Below are 25,469 nucleotides of genomic sequence, written 5' to 3'. Positions count from 1 at the left end.
ATAGATAGATAGATAGATAGATAGACAGATAGATAGATAGATATGAGATCAATAGATACATATGAGATAGATAGATAGATAGATAGATAGATAGATAGATATGAGATCAATAGATATAGATAGATAGATAGATAGATAGATAGATAGATAGATAGATAGATAGATAGATAGATAGATAGATAGGAGATAGATGCATATGCGATAGATAGACAGATATATAGATAGATACATATTAGATAGATAGATATGAGATAGATACTGTAGATATGAGATAGATAGATAGATAGATAGATAGATATGAGATAGATACTGTAGATATGAGATAGATAGATATGAGATAGATACTGTAGATATGAGATAGATACTGTAGATATGAGATAGATAGATAGATAGATAGATATGAGATAGATACTGTAGATATGAGATAGATAGATATGAGATAGATACTGTAGATATGAGATAGATAGATAGATAGATAGATAGATAGATAGATAGATAGATAGATAGATAGATAGATTTTAATGATATTTGTGATGTCTGTAAAATTCTGCATTTTATGTTTTTTACCCGATTGTATGTTTCATTCCTAAGTTCCACCAAAAATCCAAAGAGGCCCTAAAGTCATAAGAGTAAATGTTCATCAGAGTTTTGAAATCACCTGCATTAGTAACGGCATACCACTGCCCAAAACAACCTGGTTTAAGGATGGAAGAAGACTAGAAATGAATGAAAGACTGAAGGATACCACATTCAGAGTGGGTAGCGCAGAACTTTCTGATGCAGGACTCTATAGATGCATTGCCAGTAACATTATTGGCCAAGATGATGCAAATGTTACTGTTGAGCTACGAGGTAAACAAGCTAATATGATCATCACTATTAGAGATGAGCGAACACCAAAATGTTCGGGTGTTCGTTATTCGGAACGAACTTCCCGCGATGCTCGAGGGTTCGTTTCGAACAACGAACCCCATTGAAGTCAATGGGCGACCAGAGCATTTTTGTATTTCGCCGATGCTCGCTAAGGTTTTCATGTGTGAAAATCTGGGCAATTCAAGAAAGTGATGGGAATGACACAGTGACGGATAGGGCAGGCGAGGGGCTACATGTTGGGCTGCATCTCAAGTTCCCAGGTCCCACTATTAAGCCACAATAGCGGCAAGAGTGCCCCCCCCCCCCCACTGTCAGCATAAAGATCGTCCTCCTCTGCCACAGCTGTAACAGCTGTAGCAGAGAAGAACGATGTTTGCCCATTGAATTCAATGGAGCGGCAATACAGCAGGTTCCACTGAATGCAATGGGCTGCCCGCGATCGCAGGATGAATGGTCGGAAAGGGGTTAAATATATAACCCCTTTCCTGCAATTCATCCAGAAATGTGTTACACTAAAAATATATACCGGCGTATAAGGCGACCGGGCGTATAAGACGACCCCCCAACTGTCACCTTATATGCCGGTAATACAGTGGAGCAAAGAATAAAAATCATTACTTACGTTTTTAGATGATCTGCGGCGCTCCTGCAGGCTGTCACTCCCTCCTAATCCACGGCAGACAAGCTTTCTCTATGAAAGGCTTTAAATCCCTGCCTCCAGAAACACAGCCAATCACAGCCATTCAATGACATCATTGTCATTGGCTGTGATTGGCTGAAGGCACGTGTCTTTCTGGAGGCAGGGATTTAAAGCCTTTCATAGAGAAAGCAATGCTCTGCCGTGGATTAGGAGGGAGTGACAGCCTGCAGGAGCGCCGCAGATCATCTAAAAACGTAAGTAATGCTTTTTATTCTTTGCTCCACTGTATTACCGGCGTATAAGGTGACAGTTGGGGGGTCGTCTTATACGCCCCGTCGCCTTATACGCCGGTATATATTTTTAGTGTAACACATTTCTGGATGAATTGCAGGAAAGGGGTTATATATTTAACCCCTTTCCGACCATTCATCCTGCGATCGCCGGCAGCCCATTGCTTTCAGTGGAACCTGCTGTATTGCCGCTCCATTGAATTCAATGGGCAAACATCGTTCTTCTCTGCTACAGCTGTTACAGCTGTGCCAGAGAAGAAGGATTTGTCTTCTATATGTTCTCAATGGGGTCAGCGCTGCTGCCGCTGGCCCCATTGAGCGCATATAGAATGCATCCATAGCGAACCGCGGGAGGGGCAGACTTTTATATCAGGCGGACACCTTATCTCCCCAGCCACTCACTGCACGGGGGTGGTATAGGGCTTAAACGTTGCAGGGGGAAGTTGTAATGCCTTCCCTGTCTTTATATTGGCCAAAAAAAAGCGCTAACGTCTCAGGGAAGAAAGTTAAAGTAACCCGGACACCGCATGGTGTTCGTTACGGATAACGAACATACCGAACACCCTAATATTCGCACGAATATCAAGCTCGGAAGAACACGTTCGCTCATCTCTAATCACTATGTATTTATGTTTCTCTGGATGGCAATAACTCTTTTGTCGATTATTCCATTGTAGCACCCCCTACTTTATCCAACCTGGAACCTCCTTATGACAAGATGAACCAGGAAAGGATTTCAAATCAATGGATTGCATTTCCATGTCCAGCAAAAGGTATACATCACTCATTTTTTAAAATTTGTTACATTAGTGGTAAGATATTAACTCTGAACTTTACCTCCATTTGGAAAGCATGTTAATCTTAAGACTTTAAACTACCATTACAACCATTTCTTTCTCCATTAGTGATTTTCCAAGTTTTTGTCTCCCTTGGATGTAAAGAAAGATTAAGTTTATCAGTTCTAAGATCCATAACTTTATGTTCATTAACCTTGATTCTTGACTTGAATAGAATTAGGGCGAGCACCCACTGGCGTTTGCGTTTTCGCCGCGTTTCCCGCGATTTTTCCGCGCGTTTTTCGCGGCGTTTTCGCGGCTTTTCCATTAATTTCCATGGAGAAAAATAAGGACACATATGCAACTGACAGTTCCTATGTTAAAAACGCAAACGCAACGCAAAAAAAACGCCAGTGGACAGGAACACATGTTATCTCTATGCCTGTGCAGGAAAAACGCAAAACGCAAAACGCAGGTAAAAAAACGCCAGTGGGTGCTCGCCCTGAGACTGTCATTTACCATTTACTAATCAGCAATGAATCATCTTTTTACCTGCAATGGGACAAAGTTTGCATGCACACTATGATGACAGTGCATCGTTGCAAGGCATGGCTTGTGAAACAAAAACCCTAAAATAACCAAAGTATTTCCGATATACCAGTAAGTAACTTAAAGGGGTTGTCCCGCAAAATGAAGTAAAGGTAAACACTTCTGTATGGCCATATACATGCACTTTGTAATATACATCGTGCATTAAATATTGGCCATACAGAAGTTATATACTTATGCATGCGCAGAAGACCTGTGCGGCGCGAGCACGCTGGAGCAGCCCCTACAACGGGACAGAAGAGGCAGACTGCGCAAGCGCGTCTAATCCAGCCAGGAGAAGGATTCGGTCGGTGCCATGGAGACGGGGACGCCAACAGGGGGGGGGGGGGGGGGGGTAAGTATATAACTTCTGTATGGCCAATATTTAATGCACGATGTATATTACAAAGTGCATGTATATGGCCATACAGAAGTGCTTACCTTTACTTCATTTTGCGGGACAACCCTTTTAACCACTTAGTGATGGGCCCATTTTATGCCCTTATGACCTGAAAGCCCTCACTGACTCACTGACTGACTGATTCACTGACTGACTTGCCAAAAGTTCTCCAACTTCCCGATATCGTAGAAACATGAATTTTGGCATGAGCATAGATTATCTCCAAAATAGGAAAAGTAATTGGGTCCCAACTCGATTATTCAATTCTAGCGCAAAAGAATTGGCGTCGAAATTTTACATACATAATCTAAATCTGTCACTTCCCAATGCCTTAGAAAATTAAAATTTGGCAGGAGCATTGATTATGACATAAATAGGAAAAGCTAATGGGTCCCAACTCCATCATTCAATTCTAGGCGCAAAAGAATTAGCGTCCAAATTTTACGTACGGAATCTAATTTTCTCACTTTCCGGTGTCATAGAAACGGGAAATTTGGCAGGAGCATTGATTATGTCATAAATAGGAAAAGTTCATAGGTCCCAACTTGATTATTCAATTCTTTGCGCAAAAGAATTGGCGTCAAAAGTTTACGTGCGGAATGTAATTTTTTCACTTTCCGGTGTCATAGAAACAGGAAATTTGGCACAAGCATTGATTATGTCATAAATAGGAAAAGCTAATGGGTACCAACTCGATTATTCAATTCTAGCGCAAAAGAATTGGCGTCAAAATTTTACGTGCGGAATGTAATTTTTTCACTTTCCGGTGTCATAGAAACGGGAAATTTGGCACGAGCATTGATTATGTCATAAATGGGAAAAGCTAATGGGTCCCAACTCGATTATTCAATTCTAGCGCAAAAGAATTGGCGTCGAAATTTTACATACGGAATGTAATTTTTTCACTTTCCGGTGTCATAGAAACGGGAAATTTGGCACGAGCATTGATTATGTCATAAATAGGAAAAGCTAATGGGTCCCAACTCGATTATTCAATTCTATGTGCAAAAGAATTAGTGTCCAAATTTTACGTACGGAATCTAATTTTCTCACTTTCCGATGTCATAGAAACGGGAAATTTGGCACGAGCATTGATTATGTCATAAATAGGAAAAGTTCATAGGTCCCAACTCGATTGTTCAATTCTATGCGCAAAAGAATTGGCGTCAAAATTTTACGTGCGGAATGTAATTTCTTCCCTTTCGGTGTCATAGAAACGGGAAATTTGGCACGAGCATTGATTATGTCATAAATAGGAAAAGCTAATGGGTCCCAACTCGATTATTCAATTCTAGCGCAAAAGAATTGGCGTTGAAACTTTACGTGCGGAAGGTAATTTTTACACTTTCCGGTGTCATAGAAACAGGAAATTTGGCACGAGCATTGATTATGTCATAAATGGGAAAAGCTAATGGGTCTCAACTCCATTATTCAATTCTATGCGCAAATGAATTAGCGTCCAAATTTTACGTGCGGAATGTAATTTCTTCACTTTCTGGTGTCATAGAAACGTGAAATTTGGCACGAGCATTGATTATGTCATAAATAAGAAAAGCTAATGGGTCCCAACTCGATTATTCAATTCTATGCGCAAAAGAATTAGCGTCCAAATTTTACGTGCGGAATGTAATTTCTTCACTTTCCGGTGTCATAGAAGCGGGAAATTTGCCACAAGCATTGATTATGTCATAAATAGGAAAAGCTAATGGGTCCCAACTCGATTATTCAATTCTAGCGCAAAAGAATTAGCGTCCAAATTTTACGTGCGGAATGTAATTTTCTCACTTTCCGGTGTCATAGAAACGGGACATTTGGCACGAGCATTGATTATGTCATAAATAGGAAAAGCTAATGGGTCCCAACTCCTTTATTCAATTCTATGCGCAAAAGAATTAGCGTCCAAATTTTACGTGCGGAATGTAATTTCTTCACTTTCCAGTGTCATAGAAACGGGAAATTTGGCACGAGCATTGATTATGTCATAAATAGGAAAAGCTAATGGGTCCCAACTCCATTATTCAACTCTATGCGCAAAAGAATTAGCGTCCAAATTTTACGTACATAATCTAAATCTCTCACTTCCCAATGTCATAGAAACATGAAATTTGGCACAAGCATTGATTGTGTCCTAAGTATGAAAAGTTAATAGGTCCCAACTCGATTATTCAATTCTAAGCGCAAAAGAATTAGTGTCCAAATTTTATGTATGTAATCTAATTCTCTCACTTCCTGATGTCATTTTATAAAAAGGAAGCGTTGCATGGTTACCTCCCAGTGGTGTTTTCTGGGTAACGCAGAGAACTATGCAAAATGGTGAACATATCTTTTTCCTCAGTATCTCTAAAGTAACCACGACTTCATAAGATTTTCCATGTGAACACCAGATAAATACCAGTACCAAATTAACTCGGGCGAAGCCTGGTATATCAGCTAGTAGTATATAAGGCCGAAAAAAGACATATGTCCATCCAGTTCAGCTTTTTACCCCCAAATATTGATCCAGAGGAGGGCAAAAAACATCAATCAGGTAGAAGCCAATTTTCCCCATTTAAGGGGAAAAAAATTCCTTCCCGACTCCAGTCTGGCAATCCGAATAATCCCTGGATAACTGACCCTTTGAAGTTATTAATGATTATAACATATATTTAATTGCTCAAGAAAGACGTCCAGGCCTCTCTTGAGCTCTTTTATCAAATTTGTGATTCCCACATCCTTAGGCACTTACAGTAAAGAACCCCCTTCTATGTTGGTGTAGAAACCTTCTTTCCTCTAGACGTAGAGGCACCCCTTGTTACAGTGACAGTCCTGGGTATAAATAGATGATGGGAGAGATCTCTGTATTGTCCCTTGATATATTTATACATAGTTATTAGGTCGCCCCTCAGCAGTCTTTTACCAAACTAAATAACCCCAATTTTGATAACCTCTCTGGGTATTGTAGTCCACCCATTACGTTCATTACCTTAGTTTTCCACATTTGTACCTGCTCAAGCTCTGCTATGTCCTTCTTCAGTACCGGTGCCCAAAACTGCTTCCCACAGTGTCATCGTACATACTTCTGGTAAGTATGTACGGGAATGCTGCAGCCTCTAATTGGCTGCAGCGGGCACTTGACTGCCACTGAGCCGTCTATCTGGCAGTCACCACCGATACCGGCAGCGGCTGTCAGCTGCATCCAAAGGTTCCAGTACAGGTGAGTATGTCCTCTTTTTTATTTTAGGCCTGGGCTGAACAGGTTGAAGGGGTTTTGTTGCAATGACAAAAACCTTTTAAAGAGCATTACAATCTGTTCATTTGGGAAGTCAATGTTCGTTACAGCTGATGACTCCTCATTATGTTGCTGTATGTTCAAATTACTTTTGCTGGGTCTATCTCATTACTCTTCCTCTACCACTTTTCTAATGGTTCATCTGGTCAATAGGCACAGGTTTAACGATGAAGACTCTCCCCAATAGTTTTATACAATATGTCTGAATGGACTCTTTGCAGAACTGTGCGTGTAACACCTTAATTTAATAAACATTCATTTTGCATAGGAATGTAGTAGATAGAAAATATATAAGTTCTTTTAGCTACAGGATTGTAGTAATGTTGTTAGGTTTGCTTATTGCTTATACAATAGGAATATAATTTGCAATTGGAAATACTTATTTATCAAGTGCCGTTGTGTTAAAAAAGAACTCCCAACTTCAGGCATCAATGAAATTCGGAAATATTAAACCAACAAGTAAATTTTACCTTAATATGATCTTAAATAGAATGGGACCTTGAATTATTCATCATCAAGCAAGCTTATACATTCAAGACATGTCAGTAATTTCAATGAATTTTACAGATAGCCAACAATCAGAGGCATAACTTGAAGCTTCTGGGCCCCAATGCAAAGTCTGTAACAGGGCCCCCAACTATAATGCTTTGTTCACAGTACTGGGCTCCCTATATAGAGAATAGAGGCTCTATGGGCCCCCTAAGGCTCCTGGGCCCGGGTGCAACTGCATCCCCTATAGTTCCACCCGTTCCAACAATACTTCTGTATATTTTCCTACTCTCATTATACTTTACACCATGTGATCACATTTTAAGGAACTCCAAGACCTGTGATCAAGTGGTTACACAATAACAAAGAATTAAGAGGAACAGAACCTGGCATCAACATTACAAAGGACGGGACGCTGCTCATCAGTTCCTTGACGCCGTACGACAATGGAGAGTACAAGTGTGTGGCCACAAATGAAGCGGGGCTGACAGAAAAGAAATACATCCTGAAAGTCCACGGTAGTATTCTCATTTTGTTTATTTCCAATGCTTCTCATAAGTACTGTTTGCATTACCAATTCCATTGCAGCTACTGAGATGAAGACATTTATGGTCTTTCATTTTTTTGTTCTTTCTAGAGTACTAAAGTACGTTGTATTGACCCATTGATAGTAGATCTCTAGTGCAAGGCCCGTCTTAAGACCTCTATTAGCTTTTCTGACATGTCTGTTTTAGTAACTGGGTACTACAATTCACCTTATCAATACGGCATAACCCCACACAGTCTGAAACCATCCAGCCAGTGCTGGCAGCTTCACACTCAGAGCTCAGTCAGACGAGTTTTTTTCCCCAGCATCTATAGATGTAAAAAAAAATGGCTCTATTAGAACCAATGTTTTCCAATGAACATGGTCACATGTCCATTTTTTACAAGCGAATAAAATTTGCTCCAGGTAAAAATAGGATAGCCTCCGACCAGTGGGGCTGTTGATCTCAAATGTTGGTCCAGGGATTACTCTGGCTGCCATTATGGAGTCAGGAAGGAGTTTTTTCCTCCAAATGAGCTTAATTGGCTCTTTAGGGTTTTTTGCTTTCCTCTGGACCAACAAGGAAGGGGGTGGGGGGAATGAAACAGGCTGAACTAGATGGACATTGTCTTCATTCAGCCTTATATACTATGTTACTATGTTTTAAATTCACACAAAAACGCAGTTTCACGCGAATCAATGCAACTTTGACAGTAAGAAATCCTACTGTCAAAGCCCTTAAATAAGCCCTAGCTGCAGGAAGAAAATTTAAAAATAATAATACATCACCCAGAAGCACTGCCAACTCCAGCGCATCTTCTCCCCGAGTCCCTGGAACTCTTCTTCTTCATGTTCTTCTGGCCAGGGATTAAAAAATCCCCGCCTCCTGGAAGTGCTACCACCGATTGGCTGAATGCTTTGACCAATCACAGCACTACATGCGGGGAAGATAGGGAAAGTCCTATCTTTTCTCAGACGTAGTATTCACAGCCAAGAAATCCCAGCAGTCAAGATGAAACCACTGAACTCCTATTGAGATCATTGGTTTCGTTTTGTCCTGTTATACGGCCATGATTATCACCGCTGTATAAGTCTAGAAAAACATACACATTCCTGTTTAAATCCTAAAGCTAATGAAGCAAACTCACCATTATGGAATGACGTGCTCGCAACACGCTTGGCCAGTGGTTTCTGAAGGTCATGACTACACATTTAAGAATGCAAGCAATCTAGGCTAAAGGCTCTCTTCTGGGATGCCGTCCCAAAAGCCTTAATTATCATTTGCCTGAGCGCATAATTCAGTTTAATGAGGTTTATAAATGAGATTCTGCGCAGCCATAACAAGTGTGGAAAGAAAGTAACACTATTGTAATTGATGAAGTGGCTGAACTGGCCAGAGCTCACCTGACCACTGGAACTGTGTTCCAACACTCACAGCGTTACATATTGTTTGCTTTCATCTGTCCCCTCCTTACTTCCCGGATGCTCATTAAACAACTATTGTCCGCCAAGTTTTTAATTGAATGCAGATGCTGAAAAGCATTGCAGTGAATCTTTCTCAGACATGGAAGTAATGGTCTGCAGAGTTCCGTAATTATAGATCGCTGTAAACATACGCTTCCTTTTGCAAATTTGCACATATTTTCTTTATTATTTGTATGAAGAATCTGCTTTTTCTGTTCTTAATTATCTGAACTCTTGTTTACAGATCCACCGGCTATTAAAGACAAGGAAAAACTGACAAATATCTCTGTTTTATTAAATCATGATGTAAGCTTATATTGTGATGCTACGGGAAGCCCGCCGCCGGTTATCACATGGTATAATGGAAGCACCAAGGTATATGTGACTTATAATTCTTTTCTGATTACAGCAAATCACCAGTGTCTTTCCTGTTTTCTCATTTCACATCATGTTTAGGCTCTTTATTTAGCATCACATGCAAAAGTATGGTAGTATCCTTTCTAATTAGTGAGCTTCACCATGTCAATGTCACTTTTTATTAAAGGGGTTCTGTGATTAGAAAAAAAAATCAATACTTACCTATTCCTCCCCCATCAGTCTTCTTACCACATCTTCTCCTCACCGATCTTCTCCAGCCTCCTGCAGTCCCCCTCCTCTTGTGATGTAGCATCCATTCTCGGCATTCTTCTTCCTGCAGGTCAGTGTAGGTTGCATCATTAGTAATGTAACGTTCACTGTCTAGCAGGGAATGCCGAACTATTGCCGAGACCGTGCATACCGCTCTGTCTCACCCCGAGTGTTCATAAACTATTACAGAGAGAAAGCGTGCATGCGCAGTCTCGGCGATAGGCTGGCATTCTCTTGGCAGTGAACGCTACGTTACTAGTGACATAGCATACACTGACCTGCAGGAAGGAGAATGCTGAGAAAAAGACAAAAGATGGGTTCAACCAAGTGCCTAGGGAAACTAAAATAGTCCAGAGGATATAAATGAAAAGCCCAGTATATCAATTGCACTTACTTCACTATGGAGGGTATATTGATATCAAACCAATGTAACTCCTGCCAAGGTAGCAGAGAATCAGGTACCAAGGGACCTCCTATGGTCCAAGATAGAAATTCTTGGTGGATAAAGTCTTATTACAAGACATAGGCATAGACAAAAATGGGGTATACCCTTGGTGACATTTTTCAGAGGGAGGGTGCCTTATTTATCAAGCCTCATAATAACAGGTCACACAGCTACATTTTTATGCTTTTAAGAGTTTTAAGAAAACATACAGAAATCAATGGTGCACAGCATCCAAAATACAAAAGTTTCAAAGGTATACCAATACCACAAGTCTTCAAGTAGGAGTTTACAACAATAATAAAGTTGTCACACAAGAGGCCATCCCAGAAAGGCTGAGGTCACACAAATATATTAGACTCATTCGGATATCTGACACTTTAAACCAACGAATGAACTTTACCATAAGAGGAATCTGACCAAAAATCCCAGTGAAGATAAAGTTGAGATCATCTGCTAAGACTAGAAGCCCATTTTTCACATAAGCAGTTTTTATTAAGCAAGTATTATTTCTTCCAACGTAGGTCGGTTCACTTTTCTAGTAAGTTGGGATTCTCCAACTTGTAGCGATTATGATCTGTACAATCGCTGTTTTGTGAGTTAGTGGAAATGTAAGTGAATTGAGAGCAGGGCTTGGGCTGGAGTAAGAATGATGATGTAACCACACATTTTTGAAAGGAGATCCTATCACACCCCGTAATAACGTAAACTGAGCTGCAGGGCCACCATATATGAATTAAAGTACCTCTTTCTGCTTGGCATCGCCAACATTTGTCTGGAGAATCTTGATAAATTTTAGTCAGCCTCCTACATTGACATTTTTATAAATACCTTTAAGATGTTAAAGCCTGTGACTCCACTGGCTTGGCATGCGTTCCACTGACCAGGTTGCTGGTTCCCGTCAAGGTTTTGGAATGGCATGTTCAACAGTTTCCAGAATTTTGGAAGTTTATAATCTGATCTAATTGTTCTTTTCTTTCAGATTATTGCGAGTAATAAAGTTCTCATACTTGAAGAAGGAAAACTAATGAAGATTTTGAAGACTACTGAATCCGGACACTTCACATGTGTAGCTAGTAATGTGGCAGGCAGCTCTGAGAAGCAGTTCTTTGTAAATGCTCTTGGTAAGGTCATGTTTTATAGACATATAGGTAGTATTCGGTGCATCCATAACTTCATTCACTCTCGAATCTAGTCGTATCAAAGCAATAGGTTTGGACTGGCCCACTGGGGAATAGGTGAATTCCCTTGTCAGCCCAGAGCCAGGGTGGTCCCCCAGCCCACCACCCCGACACAAGATCTGCACTTATTGGGTAAATGAAAGTCTACTAATTCTTGTCTGCTGCATTCTCTATATACTTCAGTGAAGACAGGGCCGCATACAAACATAGCTACCTTTCTATTGAAATATATAGAGAATGCAATTGGTGAGGTATTTATGAGCAAGGATTGGGTATAATTTGCAGAGGTCCCCAAAAGAAAAAAAAAAGCTGCCATACATGCGTTGTACCATATTTATTATGTGCTGCAGTCACAACCATGAGTCTGGCTTACTGGGATTGGGACGTGACTTTATATAGAATGAGTGCTGCCTAAAATGCAACCTCATGCACCAAAAATGCAACAAACTTTTGCCACAAGCTAAGCCAAATAGCATAATAGGTGGTGAAAATTGAAACAAAAGTGTCCAAAGATGTATCCTATTTCTCATCCAGTAGTAGCCACTTTGATATATTGGGATCATTTTTCGTCTGTCTAGTCTAATCTTACACTGTCTAACTATTATACAGTATTACAGCGTAGTGGAGAAATGCCTTTACAGCTGGATTCCCATCACATTAGCAGAGATGTCCTTATGTTTGACAAGTGATTGTGGTAATGTCTCTTATTTGATAGGAAATCTATTCTCCTCCAAGTATGTTTTTCTATATATACTACAGATACAGTGTGAAAACTGTAGCAGGGCCACTAATACCATTACCATTAGGCTGCAAATAACTATACATGTGATAGGGTCCTCCCCTATCTTTTCTCACATGTAGAAAAACTACGAGGGAGAAAGATACGGCAAGTACTATCTTTTCTTGCGCATAGTATTAATGCGTTAGAATCCCGATAGTGAAAACGAAGCCATTGAGATCAATGGTTTAGTTTCATCCCATTTAGCAGGCACGATTTTTACGGCCGCATAACGGGACGAGAACAAACCCAACTGTTTAAGCCCTAAGACAGTTTCATAAATCTGCTCCAACAATATGTCAATTTCTAGGAAAGCAGTGGAGTGTTTGTCATTAGCAGTAGATGTCACAGTTATGTATCACATTTATACCTGTGTCATATATGCAAAAAAGTAGGTCATGAGCAAAAATGTCAGCGTAGATATAAAGTACAACAAGTGCCAAATTTCTCTCCGAAACACGATAAATTATCACCTCTTCCCCTTTCATCTTATACACAAACTTTAGTTCTATGAATCTGGCTAATTTTGATATAACATTGTTTAAGTTGTTGTACTTCTCTCTCAGTTGTTCTTTTGTTATCTGACTGATGACGGAGCTTCTGAATTGTGAAACCTTGCAAATATACATCTTTCTAGTTAGCCAAAAAGGTATCACCTCTATAATACGTTTGTCTTTTTTTAAACAAGAGTATTTGGTATCATCCAGAAGATAAGTACTTTCTGTGTTGTAGAAACAACGCGTTTCAGACTCTATTGAATCCTATGTAGGGTATATTAACATGTGCATGCAACATATATGCATGTAACATTTTTTTTTTTACTAGATCCTCCTGAAATTGCAAACACTGGAATCATTAGTAATGTTTCTGTAATAGCTGGAAATGAAGCAACATTATTGTGTAGAGTGAAAGGAAAGCCATTCCCTGCCATCCAGTGGTTCAAAGAAAATAGGTAAGATCATAAACATTTTACTAATCCATATAGGAAGATTAACACATTGGCCCTGGAAAAGACAATCAACAAATGAGAAGATTTCTCCACTTTCAAATATTATTTGAAACATACAGTGGGGTAAATAGTGCTAGGGCTGGAGCTGTTTAGCGCTCCAGAAAATGAATAGAGAGTATGGTGTCAAGTAAAAGGTGTAGACAGCTGTGAAAAAAAGACTCTCCCCGCGACGCCGGGCCCGTGTGATGGGCTCTGGTACGTCAAAATCCGGAATTGCGCATCAAATCACAATGTAGATAAACTTCCTTGCACTGGTCATTGGAGACATCTCGAGGAGAGTGTCATGGTTAATCCCAGAAGTGAAAAAGGAAACCACGGGATAGACAAAGCAAATAGGTGTAGTACAAAAAATTACCAGCGCTCCAGTGTTTAGAAAGTAACAAGCAGAGAGTATAACGATGTATTGTGAGATCCAGTTATACAATGTATGTCACTTACTTCACAGGGGTGCTTATTGAAAAGCACCCCTGGGTCCAGGAAAGCAGGCAGAATTCAAATGATGTAATCGGAAATCTTTATTTGCAACGCGTTTCGGCCGAGCTTTCGGCCTTTCTCAAGCATCCTTTCTCACAATACATCTTTATACTCTCTGCTTGTTACTTTCTAAACCCTCGAGCACTGGTAATTTTTTGTACTACACCTATTTACCAAATTCTTTTTGCTATGCTAGAGTTTAAATGCCCGTTTTTTTTTACCAATTTGATGAATGACTGCAGACATTTTCAAAATAATATTATTGGAGGAACTAGTCGATGAAAAATGTATGAAAAATGTCAGATGATGTGTGACTCAATATATGAATAGTACATAGCAGCAAAGTTGTCAGATCCCTGTAACTGAGGACTCAGGATACGTTAAGGGTGGAACCAAACGATATCGGACAGACCCCATTGACTATAATGGAGTCCGCCCGCTTTACACCCAGCGGCCTAGCTTTTTGACAGAAGAAAAAGTTCTGCATGGAGCACTTTTTCTTCCAGCATTTTCGGCCGGATCTGCGACGGCACCTCCAGCCAGAGGTTCCAACACAGATGTGAAACTGACCTAACATTTTCAAAATCACAAGACTGACTCTTTCCCATGGCAAAACAGATTTTTTTTGGAGTTAAAAAGATTTTCCATACTATAAAGGAAAGGTGCGGCATTGTAGCTATATGGTGTCATCAATATCCGATGAGTGGAGGTCCATCTCCATTTACCTGCCAACCAGAAAATGGAACGTAAATTGAGCTGTGCCTGGTAAACAATGAATGGGATATGATGTGCTCTCTAGAGTGATTGACCTCTTCAGTTAGCTGGTCAGTGTGATGCTGAAAATCAGACCCCCACCAATCTCATTCTGATTGCCTATGCTTAGGATTTGTTAGCCACAAAACATGTTATATGCTGAAAATGAATATTTTTTTGAACTTTGTGAATTCCAGAATTGGTTCCACGAAGACGTGTTGCACTTTATCTGGTTTATCCTACTGCTAACTATAAAACACAATTTGGAACAATTGAACCTATGTTTAGCTTGGCACCTCAGTACAATTAGACATACTGTAAAGTAGTGTGGAAGCACTTACAGCTCGTTTGCTTAGGCCTCATGTCCACGGGGAAAATCAGATCCGCTGCAGATTCTACATGTAGAATCTGCAGCGGGTCCCTCCTGCCCCGCGGACATGAGCGCCGAAAATAGCAATTTAAAAGCATTTACCTTTCCGTAGCGGACGGCGAAGATCAGCTGTTCCTCACGGCCGGATCTTCATTTTCGTCCGGCGGATGAATTCCTGACGCCGGCGGCACATCGCCGGCACGTCGTCAACGTGCCGCGCGCATGCGCCGGGCACATCCGCCGAGCCGAAGCAAGGGAGATGCGGCCGTGAGGAAGAGCAGAGCTTCGCGGCCCGCTGCGGGTGAGTAAATGCTTTTAATTCCTATTTTAGGTCTCCCGCGGATCCGGACGGCTTCCATAGGCTTCAATAGAAGCCCGCGGGAGACCCGCATGAAAATGGAGCATGGTCCAGATTTTTTCATGCTCCATTTTTTTTTAAATGCCTTTTATTGACGATCCGCGGGTATTTATCTACCCGCGGGTGGTCAATGCATCCCTATGGGATGCGGATCCGCGCGCGGGAGATCCGCTGCGGATTTTAAATCACATTTTGCCCGTGGACATGAGCCCTTAAGGTTCACATGTGTTCCTGCAGGAAATGTATAATGACTTGCATGCAACAACATCGCTCCCTCCTGCAACGCTATTAATGTGTTCAGAAACAAGCATTGTAACTTGAACATTTTATAATCTGAACATACAAATTCTAATAAAAACTAGTAAGTGGTTCCAAAACTAAGAAAATAAAACATGAATAACACTGTCAAATAAGCACATAATTAATATAGATAAAGCAAGGTTTTAGAAAGACATTCACCATTTTCCAACAACACTTTCTGACTTCATATATCTATGCTGATAAGAAAAGCTTCTCCAAGGTAGAATATATACAATGTACACTTCATAGAAATGTAGTACAGATAGAGACAGAGGCGTAACTTGATGTTCCCGGGCCCTGATGCAAAACTTGTAACAGGGCCCCCAACTATAATGCTTTACTTATAGTACTGGGTTCCCCATACGGAGAAGAGAGGCCTTATGGGCCCCCTAAGGCTCCTGGGCCCGGGTGCATCCGCATCCCCTGCATCCTCTATAGTTACGCCCCTGGATAGAGAGTACAGTAATGTATGCAGGGTTATTACAAGTGACCTTCCTGATTTGGAACAGTCATAACTAACATTTAATGACACTCAGGTATATAACTTTGATATCAATGGAAACAGAAACACAAAGTTTAGTTGCACAATATCAGAGGTGTTCAATGTGAGCACTCTTTGTTACTTGACACACATCAAGCTTGTAGTCACGTTTCTACGTTGTAGCATATCACAATTAACTAATGCAATGGCTTTTGTAATTGTGATCTGTACTTGCAGATCATGCATGGTGGGTGGTAAGGGGGGCATGTAGGCTCCAACACTCCCCCAGAGAAAAAAATCACAAAGCCTTAGGTCCAGGGAATGTGAAGGCCAAGGAAGACGCTTACTGTCACCACCTGCATGGCCAATCCATCTGTTTGGTAGTCACCTAAAGAGCTCACTTCTGACTTTATTATGAAAATGAGGGGTACCAATCCTGTTGGAAGATAAAAACTGGAGACTTCATGGTCCAGCTGCGGCTGAAGCCATATCTGTAGCCTCCAGGTATTAAATCCCAGTGATTGTTTCTTTGTGGAAACACAAGCTATACTTTCCTACAGGTCACAGTGCAAAACACATTCACCTGAGTAATAATCATTAATAGCTTCAAAAGGGTCAGTGATCCGGGGATTCTTCTGATTGCCAGATTGGAGGCAAGAAGGAATTTCCTTTCCATAAATGGGGAAAATTACCTTCTACCTCATTGGGTTTTTTTTTGCCTTCCTCTGGATCAATATTGGGGTTTAATAGGCTGAACTGGATGGACATATGTCTTATTTTCTGCCCTACATACTATATTACTACCGTATATACCGGCGTATAAGACGACTTTTGAACCCCGAAAAATCTGCTCTGCAGTTGGGGGTCGTCTTATGCGCCGGTAATACAAAAAAAAAAAAAGTGTAAAAAAAAAAAAATTATTACTCACCTCCCACGGCGTTCTGTCGCGCTCCGGCAGGATGTCGCTCGCTCCGGCAGGCTGTCGCTCGCTCCTCGTCCCCGGCGCAGCATAGCTTTCTGAATGCGGGGCTTGAAATCCCCGCTTCCAGAAACCTAATACACACGCCGGCAGCCATGACAGCATTGAATGGCTGTGATTGGCTGAAGGCGCACGTGTTAGCAATCACACCCATTCAATGATGTCATTGAATAGTGTGATTGGCTGAAGCCACGTGTGCTTTAGCCAATCACAGCCATTCAATGCTGTCATGGCTGCCGGCGTGTGTATTAGCTTTCTGGAAGCGGGGATTTCAAGCCCCGCATTCAGAAAGCTATGCTGCGCCGGGGACGAGGAGCGAGCGACAGCCTGCCGGAGCGCGACAGAAAGCCGTGGGAGGTGAGTAATGAATTTATTTTTTTTTCTCCACTGTATACCGGCGTATAAGGTGACAGTTGGGGGGTCGTCTTATACGCCCCGTCGCCTTATACGCCGGTATATACGGTATGTTCACCTTGGGGAAGCCGCACATATGCTCCATGTAGACAGGTGGGTTTTCCCTCCCCCAGATTCTGACATAGTTTGTTAACTCTGCCCAAAAGATGGAAGGCGGCTTTATCACTAAACACTAAAGATTCCATGAAAGCATTGGTTTCCATTAGAGTTTGCATACTCTCACAGAAAGAACTTCGACTCGCTTTGTAATCTGGTTTCAGGGCCTGTAACAATTGCAATCAGTAGGGATAACATCACAAACATTTGCGGGGAATCTTCCACACAGTCGGCTCCAATTGCTCGCCATGACGGTGGATTTCTGAGGACTTTGTGTGAAACTTGCCCGGATGCGCTCCACTTTCTCCACGCTTACTGGTGGCCGGCCGGATGATTTATGCTTATACTTACTACCACTTACGAATTGTGCGCCAACTTAGTGGATCTATTCTTCACCGAACTTTGATTGAAAATGACATTGCACACTAACAGACTGGTAGATGTGAAAATGAAAGACACACAATGCTGCACAAATTGTTTAATTTCTGTTTCCATTGCTATCACATGCATGTGTCTGAGTGCCTTTGAATGTGACTTACGAGGGTTTCAAATCAAATTTTATCTCTGTACATTATACACTGAACTGCTGCCCAAAGGTGATCATACCCTCCAACGACTGAAAATGTGAAATTCTATCCAAAAGGGAAAATGTTATTTCATTAAATTCAGCAATCAAAATCAGTTATGCAAAGCTTCATTCACATCCACACTAATCATTTCCATTGTCCTACTCTGTCATAGTGTCGTTATATGGCAGGTACAAGCGGTGTCAAATGGACCCCATTAGCCTTAACCTTAATGGGGTCTGTCAGTTTTCTGTCATAATGTCCATGATTACACTGGGAAAAAAAATTGCAATGCATTCTTATTTTTTCCTGTGAGTTTAGTGGAATATGCGATGGGACTGCTAGTGGGAGCTGTGACACAAATGTCAACACACCTTAAATTGCAAAGCTTCAGTTGTTCTGGATGACTGTTTAACCCCCTTAGGGACCAAGCCTGTTTGCGCCTTAAGGACCAGGCCAAATTTTGGAAATCTGACATGTCACTTTAACATAGAATAACTCCATAAAGGTTTTGCATATCCAAGTGATTCTGACATTGTTTTTTGCCACATCTTGTACTTCATTTAGGTGATAAAAATAGTCCGATAGAATTTGTGTATATTTATTAAAAGTGCCAATATTGGGAAAATTTTGAAAAAAGTATCATTTTTTTCACATTTTCAACTGCAATATCTCAAACATGTGAAAACATACCGTACACATTTTTGATAAGATATATATTTCCATCTGTTTACTTTATTCTGGAGGCGTACAAATTTAACATTGATTATCACCATTTTGAGGAACACTTTATTTTCCTACACCAAGCCAAGATTGCAAAGGCTCATGGGTGTCAGAATGATAGATACCTCCACAAATGACCCCTTTTTAAAAACCACACTGAAGGGGGTCAGGAGTATTTTGACCCCACAGTTTCCTTTTAGGAATTAATGCAATTTAGAGGAGAAAAAATAAAATTTCATATTTTGGCAAATATGTCACTTTAAAGGCAGTTTTTTTTCTGTAGTGCTCATGAAAATCAGGATTTGCACCCCAAAATGGATCCCGCTCTTTGTCCCGTGTTCAGGAACATACCCATTGTGGCCCTAATCTTATGTCTGGATGCACAACGGGGCCCAAAACAAAAGGAGCTGTGGGTGGTTTTCAGAACAGAGATTTTGCTTGGAGGTGTTTTAGCCCCCATTGCACACTTGTAGAGCCTGTGAGCGGCCAAAACTATGGAGAACCCCAACAAATGACCCCATTTGAAAAACGAGAACGTTTAACAAATTCATCTAGAGGTGTTCTGCGTATTTTGACCACACAGTGTTTGAATAAATATAAGCAAAGCAGAAGGAAAAAATGATGATTTTCATTTTTTTGGCAATTGTGTCATACCCATTGTAGCCCTAGTCTTATGTCTGTATACAACACGGGGCCCAAATTGAAAGGAGCATTACACTTCAACTGTCTTTTAACTTTTACATGATCATCATTATCCATTGTATAACGGCAATCACGTGACCGGGAACCACTCACTGTGGCCCTCGGTCACTGCTCCAGGCTCTTAACTACCTTTAGTAGCCAGATGTGAGGAGATTTTAAATTTCCCGGGCCCTCCCCAGCTTATGCGCTTGTGTCTGCCATTTTCCCCCGAAGCTGGAGAATGGTCCATGGATAAGGATCCCATCGGGGGACATCGCCGGTGGCCTTAGATAAGTAATTTCACCTCCCCTCACGGTTCAGATCCATGATGGGAGGTGAAACTTTAGCTTCTTTTACTTTTACATGATTATCGTTATCTTTTGGATAATGGCAACCAAGTGACCAATAACCACGCACTGCGGCCCCCCGTGAGATTGCCAGGCTCTCAGCTACATCTAGTAGCAAGGAGCAGGGAGATTTTAAATTGCCCTGGCAATCCGCGGCTTTTGCGCCTGCGTCCACTAATTTGGCAATGGGCGCGTACGCAGAAGCCGGGGTAAGGTCCACGGATAAATCTGGGCACCTTAGGTATGTAATTTCATCTCCCCTCATGGATATTTCTTTTTTTTTTTTTCTTTTTTTGTACACTTTTTGTTATCCGTTGGATAGCAGTGATTGTGTGACTGGGAGCCACATACAGAAGCTCCTGGTTATATCTCTCTGGTCTTGGCTACACATGGTAGCTGGGAGCAGAGGGATTTTCAATGTGCCGGGGCGCGAGCCCTTCTGAGCACGGGCCTCAAGCCGACATTAGGTCCAGGAAGGACCAGAACATCGCGGGATATCTCAGAGGATGAAGGTGAGTATTTTCAGCTGCCCTCATCTTCTGCAGAATCTCTAACGTTAATTTACTTTTCATTCACTTTTATGCGATTGCCAGTATTCGGTGGATACTGGTGATCGCGTGACCGGGGAGGCTTTTCGCAGCAACCCATGACAGCTCCAGGTTGTTGGCTACCTCCGGTAACACATAGCATAGAGCTGTCACATCCACGGTCCATGTGGCTTTAATCCCCAGAACAAGCAGGTTTTTACAGCCCTGGGGATTAAAGCCCACTAAAGCAGGACATACAGGTCTATGGGGTGGTCACTAAGGGGTTAATAACCTTTAAGTAAATAGTGATTGGTACGAATTAAAATTAAGTGTGCAGGGGTGGGGGTGGAGCATATAAAAACTACTCTTCTGCAAAGTTTTCCTTTAGTTTAACTCTTGCTACTTAGTCACCCCTTAAATGTAACATATTTTAATTGCAGATTACTTGTGGAAAACTCTAATATAATCATTTTGGAAAATGGGCAGGTTCTTAACATAAAAAATGCCCAGCTGAGTGATGGTGGATATTACAAGTGCGTAGCATCGAATCCCGCTGGCTTCCAGACTAAAGAAAGTAAATTAACTGTGTTTGGTAAGTTCCAATGACTTTCTACTACTCAGAGCTGTGCTGGAGAAAGCACAAGCCAAAAGAAGAAATAGCCAAACTTCACATATATAGACCCCTAAAATAATTCAGCCCAGCTTGGAAATGGACTCTGTATGATGTAGAGGGAAGAAAGGTGTAAAAATGTCTGGGCAATACAAGTAAAGAGTAATGCAGATCTTCTAGCTCAGTTGGGAGATTTTGGCTGGGTTCACACTGGGCAGATTTGCAGCGGAAATTTGGTCCGGAATTTCGCCGCAGCAAATCCACCTGCGGCCAATAATCCCGGGATTAGCCAGCCATGTGGACGAGATTTCTCATCCACACAGGACGGCGAATCCATCGCGGCAAAAATGGCAGAAGCCGGCATTGCAGCACGGATTCGACAGCCGCAGCATGTCCATTCTTTTTCCGTTGCGGCCACGCTCTCCTCTATGGGAGCGCCTTTTCAGTAACTTTTCAATGACTTTTGGTGTATTAGGGCCCCTTCACATGCATGTATTTGTATGCACAATACACAGAGAATAAAACCTATTGATTTCAATGGGTTCATTCTCAGAACGTTTTTTGCGCACATTAAAAGAAACCTGCTGTATGCTCTTTTTGCGCACCAAAGGTCCCATAGAGAGCTATGGGAGGTGCTCAAATACGCGCTCAATTTTAATGCAAATGTGCAATATACTGTGCAATTCTGTGGGGAAAAGAACACATCCGGACCTCATTAGGCAAAATAGCCTTCTTAATCTTAACCACGGAAGGGGTGTGTCGCACAAGTGTGTGAACTGGCCCTGTATGCGCAAAAAGTACAGTACTATGCGCAGACACACGTGCAAATTAACTTCATTCGTAGCGCAGATACGTTGTGCCGAGGTGAGCGTATTTGCACTTATGCTCCTGTAAAGCAGTCCTTAAATTAATAACTTGTTGCAGCAAGTCATCAGCATTGGGTTACATTTTGCTACATCTGCATTCCGTAAATGTCAATTGTGGGAAGACTGTTTAAACCTTGAAACACAATTTAAGATCATTTTTGCCCAACAGCTACACAATATCTGAAAACCTTCTTTTTTGACATATTTTGTTTTTCCAGTTCCACCCAGCATTAAGGATGCAGTCACCACCACAGAGTTGTCATTTATAGTGAATAGTGAAATAAACTTGAATTGTGATGCCAGGGGAATTCCACAGCCTACAATTACATGGTACAAAGATAGGGAAGCAATTCTTCCCAGCACACGGGTCATTTTTATTGAGAATGGCAAATATCTACAAGTTTATGAAGCCAAGACTATGGATTCTGGAAAATTCACATGTCATGCAGCTAATGTTGCTGGCAGTGCAGAAAAGGCGTATGTGGTTGATATTTATGGTACGTTATTTACTCTATGTTTTACGATTTCTTAATTTGTTACAGGCAGAATTATATGTTAATTTCCAAACAACCCATGAGAGGAATACTGTGAGTACCGAGACATAAACTGATGGAGAGGTTAACGGAGCAGAGCCATCGAAACCTTAACTTGTAGTAGTGAATAGGAAGAGGTTGAGAATAGAGATGAGCGCTCATACTCGCTAAGGCAAACTACTCGAGCGAGTAGTGCCTTATGCGAGTACCTGCCCGCTCGTCTCTAAAGATTCGGGGGCCAGTAGAAATAGGAAAGTCCCGCAGCACACCTAACACATGCACTTAAGTGCAGAGGTTCCAATCTGTGTATGCCAAGCCACCTGTGGGGTCATGAACCCAACCCCAAATAAATGCAATGGTGTCCAAGGAGGCGGCAGCATCAACGGTGTAGAAATTGTAGAAAAAGGTTTTATTGCTCCATAAAATGGCGTCGTTTCGACTTAATCTAAGTCTTTTTCAAGCCCAAAGATTCGGGTGCCGGCGGGGGAGAGCAGTGAGTTGTGGGAGTGAGAAGGGGGAGCTGGGGGGGAGAGAGTGAGAGAGAGATCTCTGCCCCGTTCCTCCCTGCTCTCCCCGCCGCTCCCCGCCCCCGAATCTTTAGAGACAAGTGGGCAGGTACTCGCATAAGGCACTACTCGCTCGAGTAGTTTGCCTTAGCGAGTATGCTCGCTCATCTCTAGTTGAGAACCACTTACTTTGCATCCATAGTAGTGTGCTATCATCCTTTCCAAGTCTTGAGTCTTCCAAGAATCAAGCGGTATATGGCCAAATCTACATACAAATGTACAAAACTGATATTAAACATAGAGACATAGAAAATAAATTACAGAAAAGACAATTATAATTGGCAAAGGCAAAAAATACCCATATGTAATATCCCCTAAAATATAATCTAAAAACGTTATTTTTCAAAAAGACAGAGACAACATCAAAAATAAAAAGGCAAATGGTGGTTTGGGGAGGGTAACTATTAAAGCTTGCCACAGCGCGCAGTCATTCAGACTTAGCGCTTTCTGGAGATGGAGATTTTTCAATACCCGGCCACCAGAATACAGATTAAGACTGATGGGGACAGGGAGAAGAGCTGAACAGTGCTTCGAGGTGAGTTATATTTATTTTTTAACAGCTGGGGATGATTTTCAAAGTAGGGCTTATATTTCAAGCCACCCCCCGAAAATTATCGCTGCAGGAGTTGCCTTCATCCCATTGTTTTCAATGGGGCAGCATAAGCGCCGGCCGCATTGAAAGCAATCTGATAGCAGCGCTGTCCTCTGCCACAGCTGTGGCAGGGGATTCTTTCATACCCGCGGGGAGACCTATCATCACTGAACACTGTGACAGTGCTGTTACAGTGTTCAGTGTTGGGGGACCTTCATGGAGCAGCTGCACTTCTACATGCACAGATGCTTTAGTAGCACAGCGCTTCGGTCATGCGCATTTTGCACATCTGTGGGGCACTTTTTTTTTTGGCGCATCTAGGCACGCAAAAAAAAAGCTTGCCTACTCGAGCCCTTAAGCAGTAAATGTCTGATAGAATAAGGCAAAACATTCTTTGTAATGCTGCTGCAATAATATATTTCTCATGTTTTTTATCTAAAAGTTCCAGCTACAATTCATGGGGATTTGAGTAGATCGCAAAGTAAAAAGGTAATCACAGGTAAACCCCTTGTACTGGAGTGTGAAGCCAGGGGTCATCCATTACCATTGATAACCTGGCTCAAAGATGGAGTACCTGTGGAGACAACTGACAACGTCCGCCTTCTCTACAATGGCAAGAAGTTGGAGATTAAAAACACAGGAGAGCAGCACCAAGGACTCTATACTTGTGTGGCTACCAATATAGCAGGAGAGACCGAAATCAAATATGATGTTCATATTTTAGGTTGGTTAAATTTTGGAGTCTGGAGACTAATTTGTTACATTAGAGCTATTATGGTGTTAAGTAGAGATGAGCGAGTAGTGCCTTAGCCGAGTATCCCCCCCGTTCGTCTCTAAAGATTCGGGGGCCGGCGCAGATGACAGGTGAGTTGCGGCGGGGAGCGGGGGGGAGATCTCCCCTCCGTTCCTCCCCGCTCTCCCCTGTCGCTCCCCACCCCCCACCGACCCCTGAATCTTTAGAGACAAGCGGGGAGATACTCGGCTAAGGCACTACTCGCTCGAGTAATGGGCCTTAGCAAGTATACTCGCTCATCTCTAGTGTTAAGTGGCTGGCTGTGCTACTACACAGAGCAGTTCAGGAGAACTGCCGGCCGGCCGCGGCTGAACTCCAGCTGCAAGGACAAGGTGAGTATATATTTTTTTTAATTTTTACACATTTTAGGATGATTTTCAGGGAAGGGCTTATATTTTTAAGCCCTTCCTGAAAATTCATCCAGCGCTCGCTGGCAGCCCATTGCTTTCAATGGAGCCGGCTGTATTGCCGGCTCCATTGAATTCAATGGGCGAACATCGTTCTTCTCTGCCACAACTGTCACAGCTGAGGCAGAGGAGAATGATCTTTGTAGTATATATAGAACACAAGGAATCGCAGATCGCAGATAGGCATGATCTGCGATCTGCGATTCCTCGTGTCCTATAATTTATCGGACATCCGCATAAAAAGCAGCCATGTGACCGATCCAATTACGAAGCAATGGTTCTATTTATGCGCAGATCGCGCGAAAAAACGCCCGTCTGACCGAGGCCTATGAGAGAAAGGATTTGCAGAAATAAACTCTCTAATTAGTGCAAAACTCATTAGCAGATATTTTGTCTAAGTATCCTAATATACAGTATACAACTGTTCTCAACATTCAGTCATGTGATTACTATTTTTATTCTTATTGTATTGTTATATGTATTGTTTATTTTATTCAAGTACCTCCAACCATAGAAGATACAGAGGACAGGGAAGAATACATTGTTATTTCCAATCACCCCATTGAACTGGAATGTTACGTTACAGGAACTCCTATACCAACAATTAGGTAAGACACTGCAAAAGATAACATTTTACTAGAGATGAGCGAGCATACTCGCTAAGTGCAATTACTTGAGCCAG

At 41.7% G+C, this 25,469-nt stretch overlaps 1 protein-coding gene across 1 annotated transcript in view; it reads left to right on the top strand.

Moving 5' to 3' along the window:
- The window catches only part of HMCN1 (hemicentin 1), a 313,489-nt gene that overhangs the window by 105,377 nt on the left and 182,643 nt on the right, over positions 1 to 25,469 (top strand). The window contains exons 24-33 of the mRNA XM_066597086.1: positions 592 to 852; positions 2,481 to 2,576; positions 7,651 to 7,842; positions 9,559 to 9,689; positions 11,366 to 11,507; positions 13,168 to 13,294; positions 20,861 to 21,012; positions 22,115 to 22,393; positions 24,030 to 24,311; positions 25,287 to 25,395. Of these exons, the coding sequence (XP_066453183.1) occupies positions 592 to 852; positions 2,481 to 2,576; positions 7,651 to 7,842; positions 9,559 to 9,689; positions 11,366 to 11,507; positions 13,168 to 13,294; positions 20,861 to 21,012; positions 22,115 to 22,393; positions 24,030 to 24,311; positions 25,287 to 25,395 (1,771 nt within the window). The remainder of the gene's footprint in view (positions 1 to 591; positions 853 to 2,480; positions 2,577 to 7,650; positions 7,843 to 9,558; positions 9,690 to 11,365; positions 11,508 to 13,167; positions 13,295 to 20,860; positions 21,013 to 22,114; positions 22,394 to 24,029; positions 24,312 to 25,286; positions 25,396 to 25,469) is intronic.

Source organism: Eleutherodactylus coqui, chromosome 3, assembly GCF_035609145.1.
Source record: "Eleutherodactylus coqui strain aEleCoq1 chromosome 3, aEleCoq1.hap1, whole genome shotgun sequence".
NCBI classification, from domain to species: Eukaryota; Metazoa; Chordata; class Amphibia; order Anura; family Eleutherodactylidae; genus Eleutherodactylus; species Eleutherodactylus coqui.
Note: the sequence above shows the minus strand (reverse complement) of the source record. Positions and strands in the feature narration are given on the sequence as shown.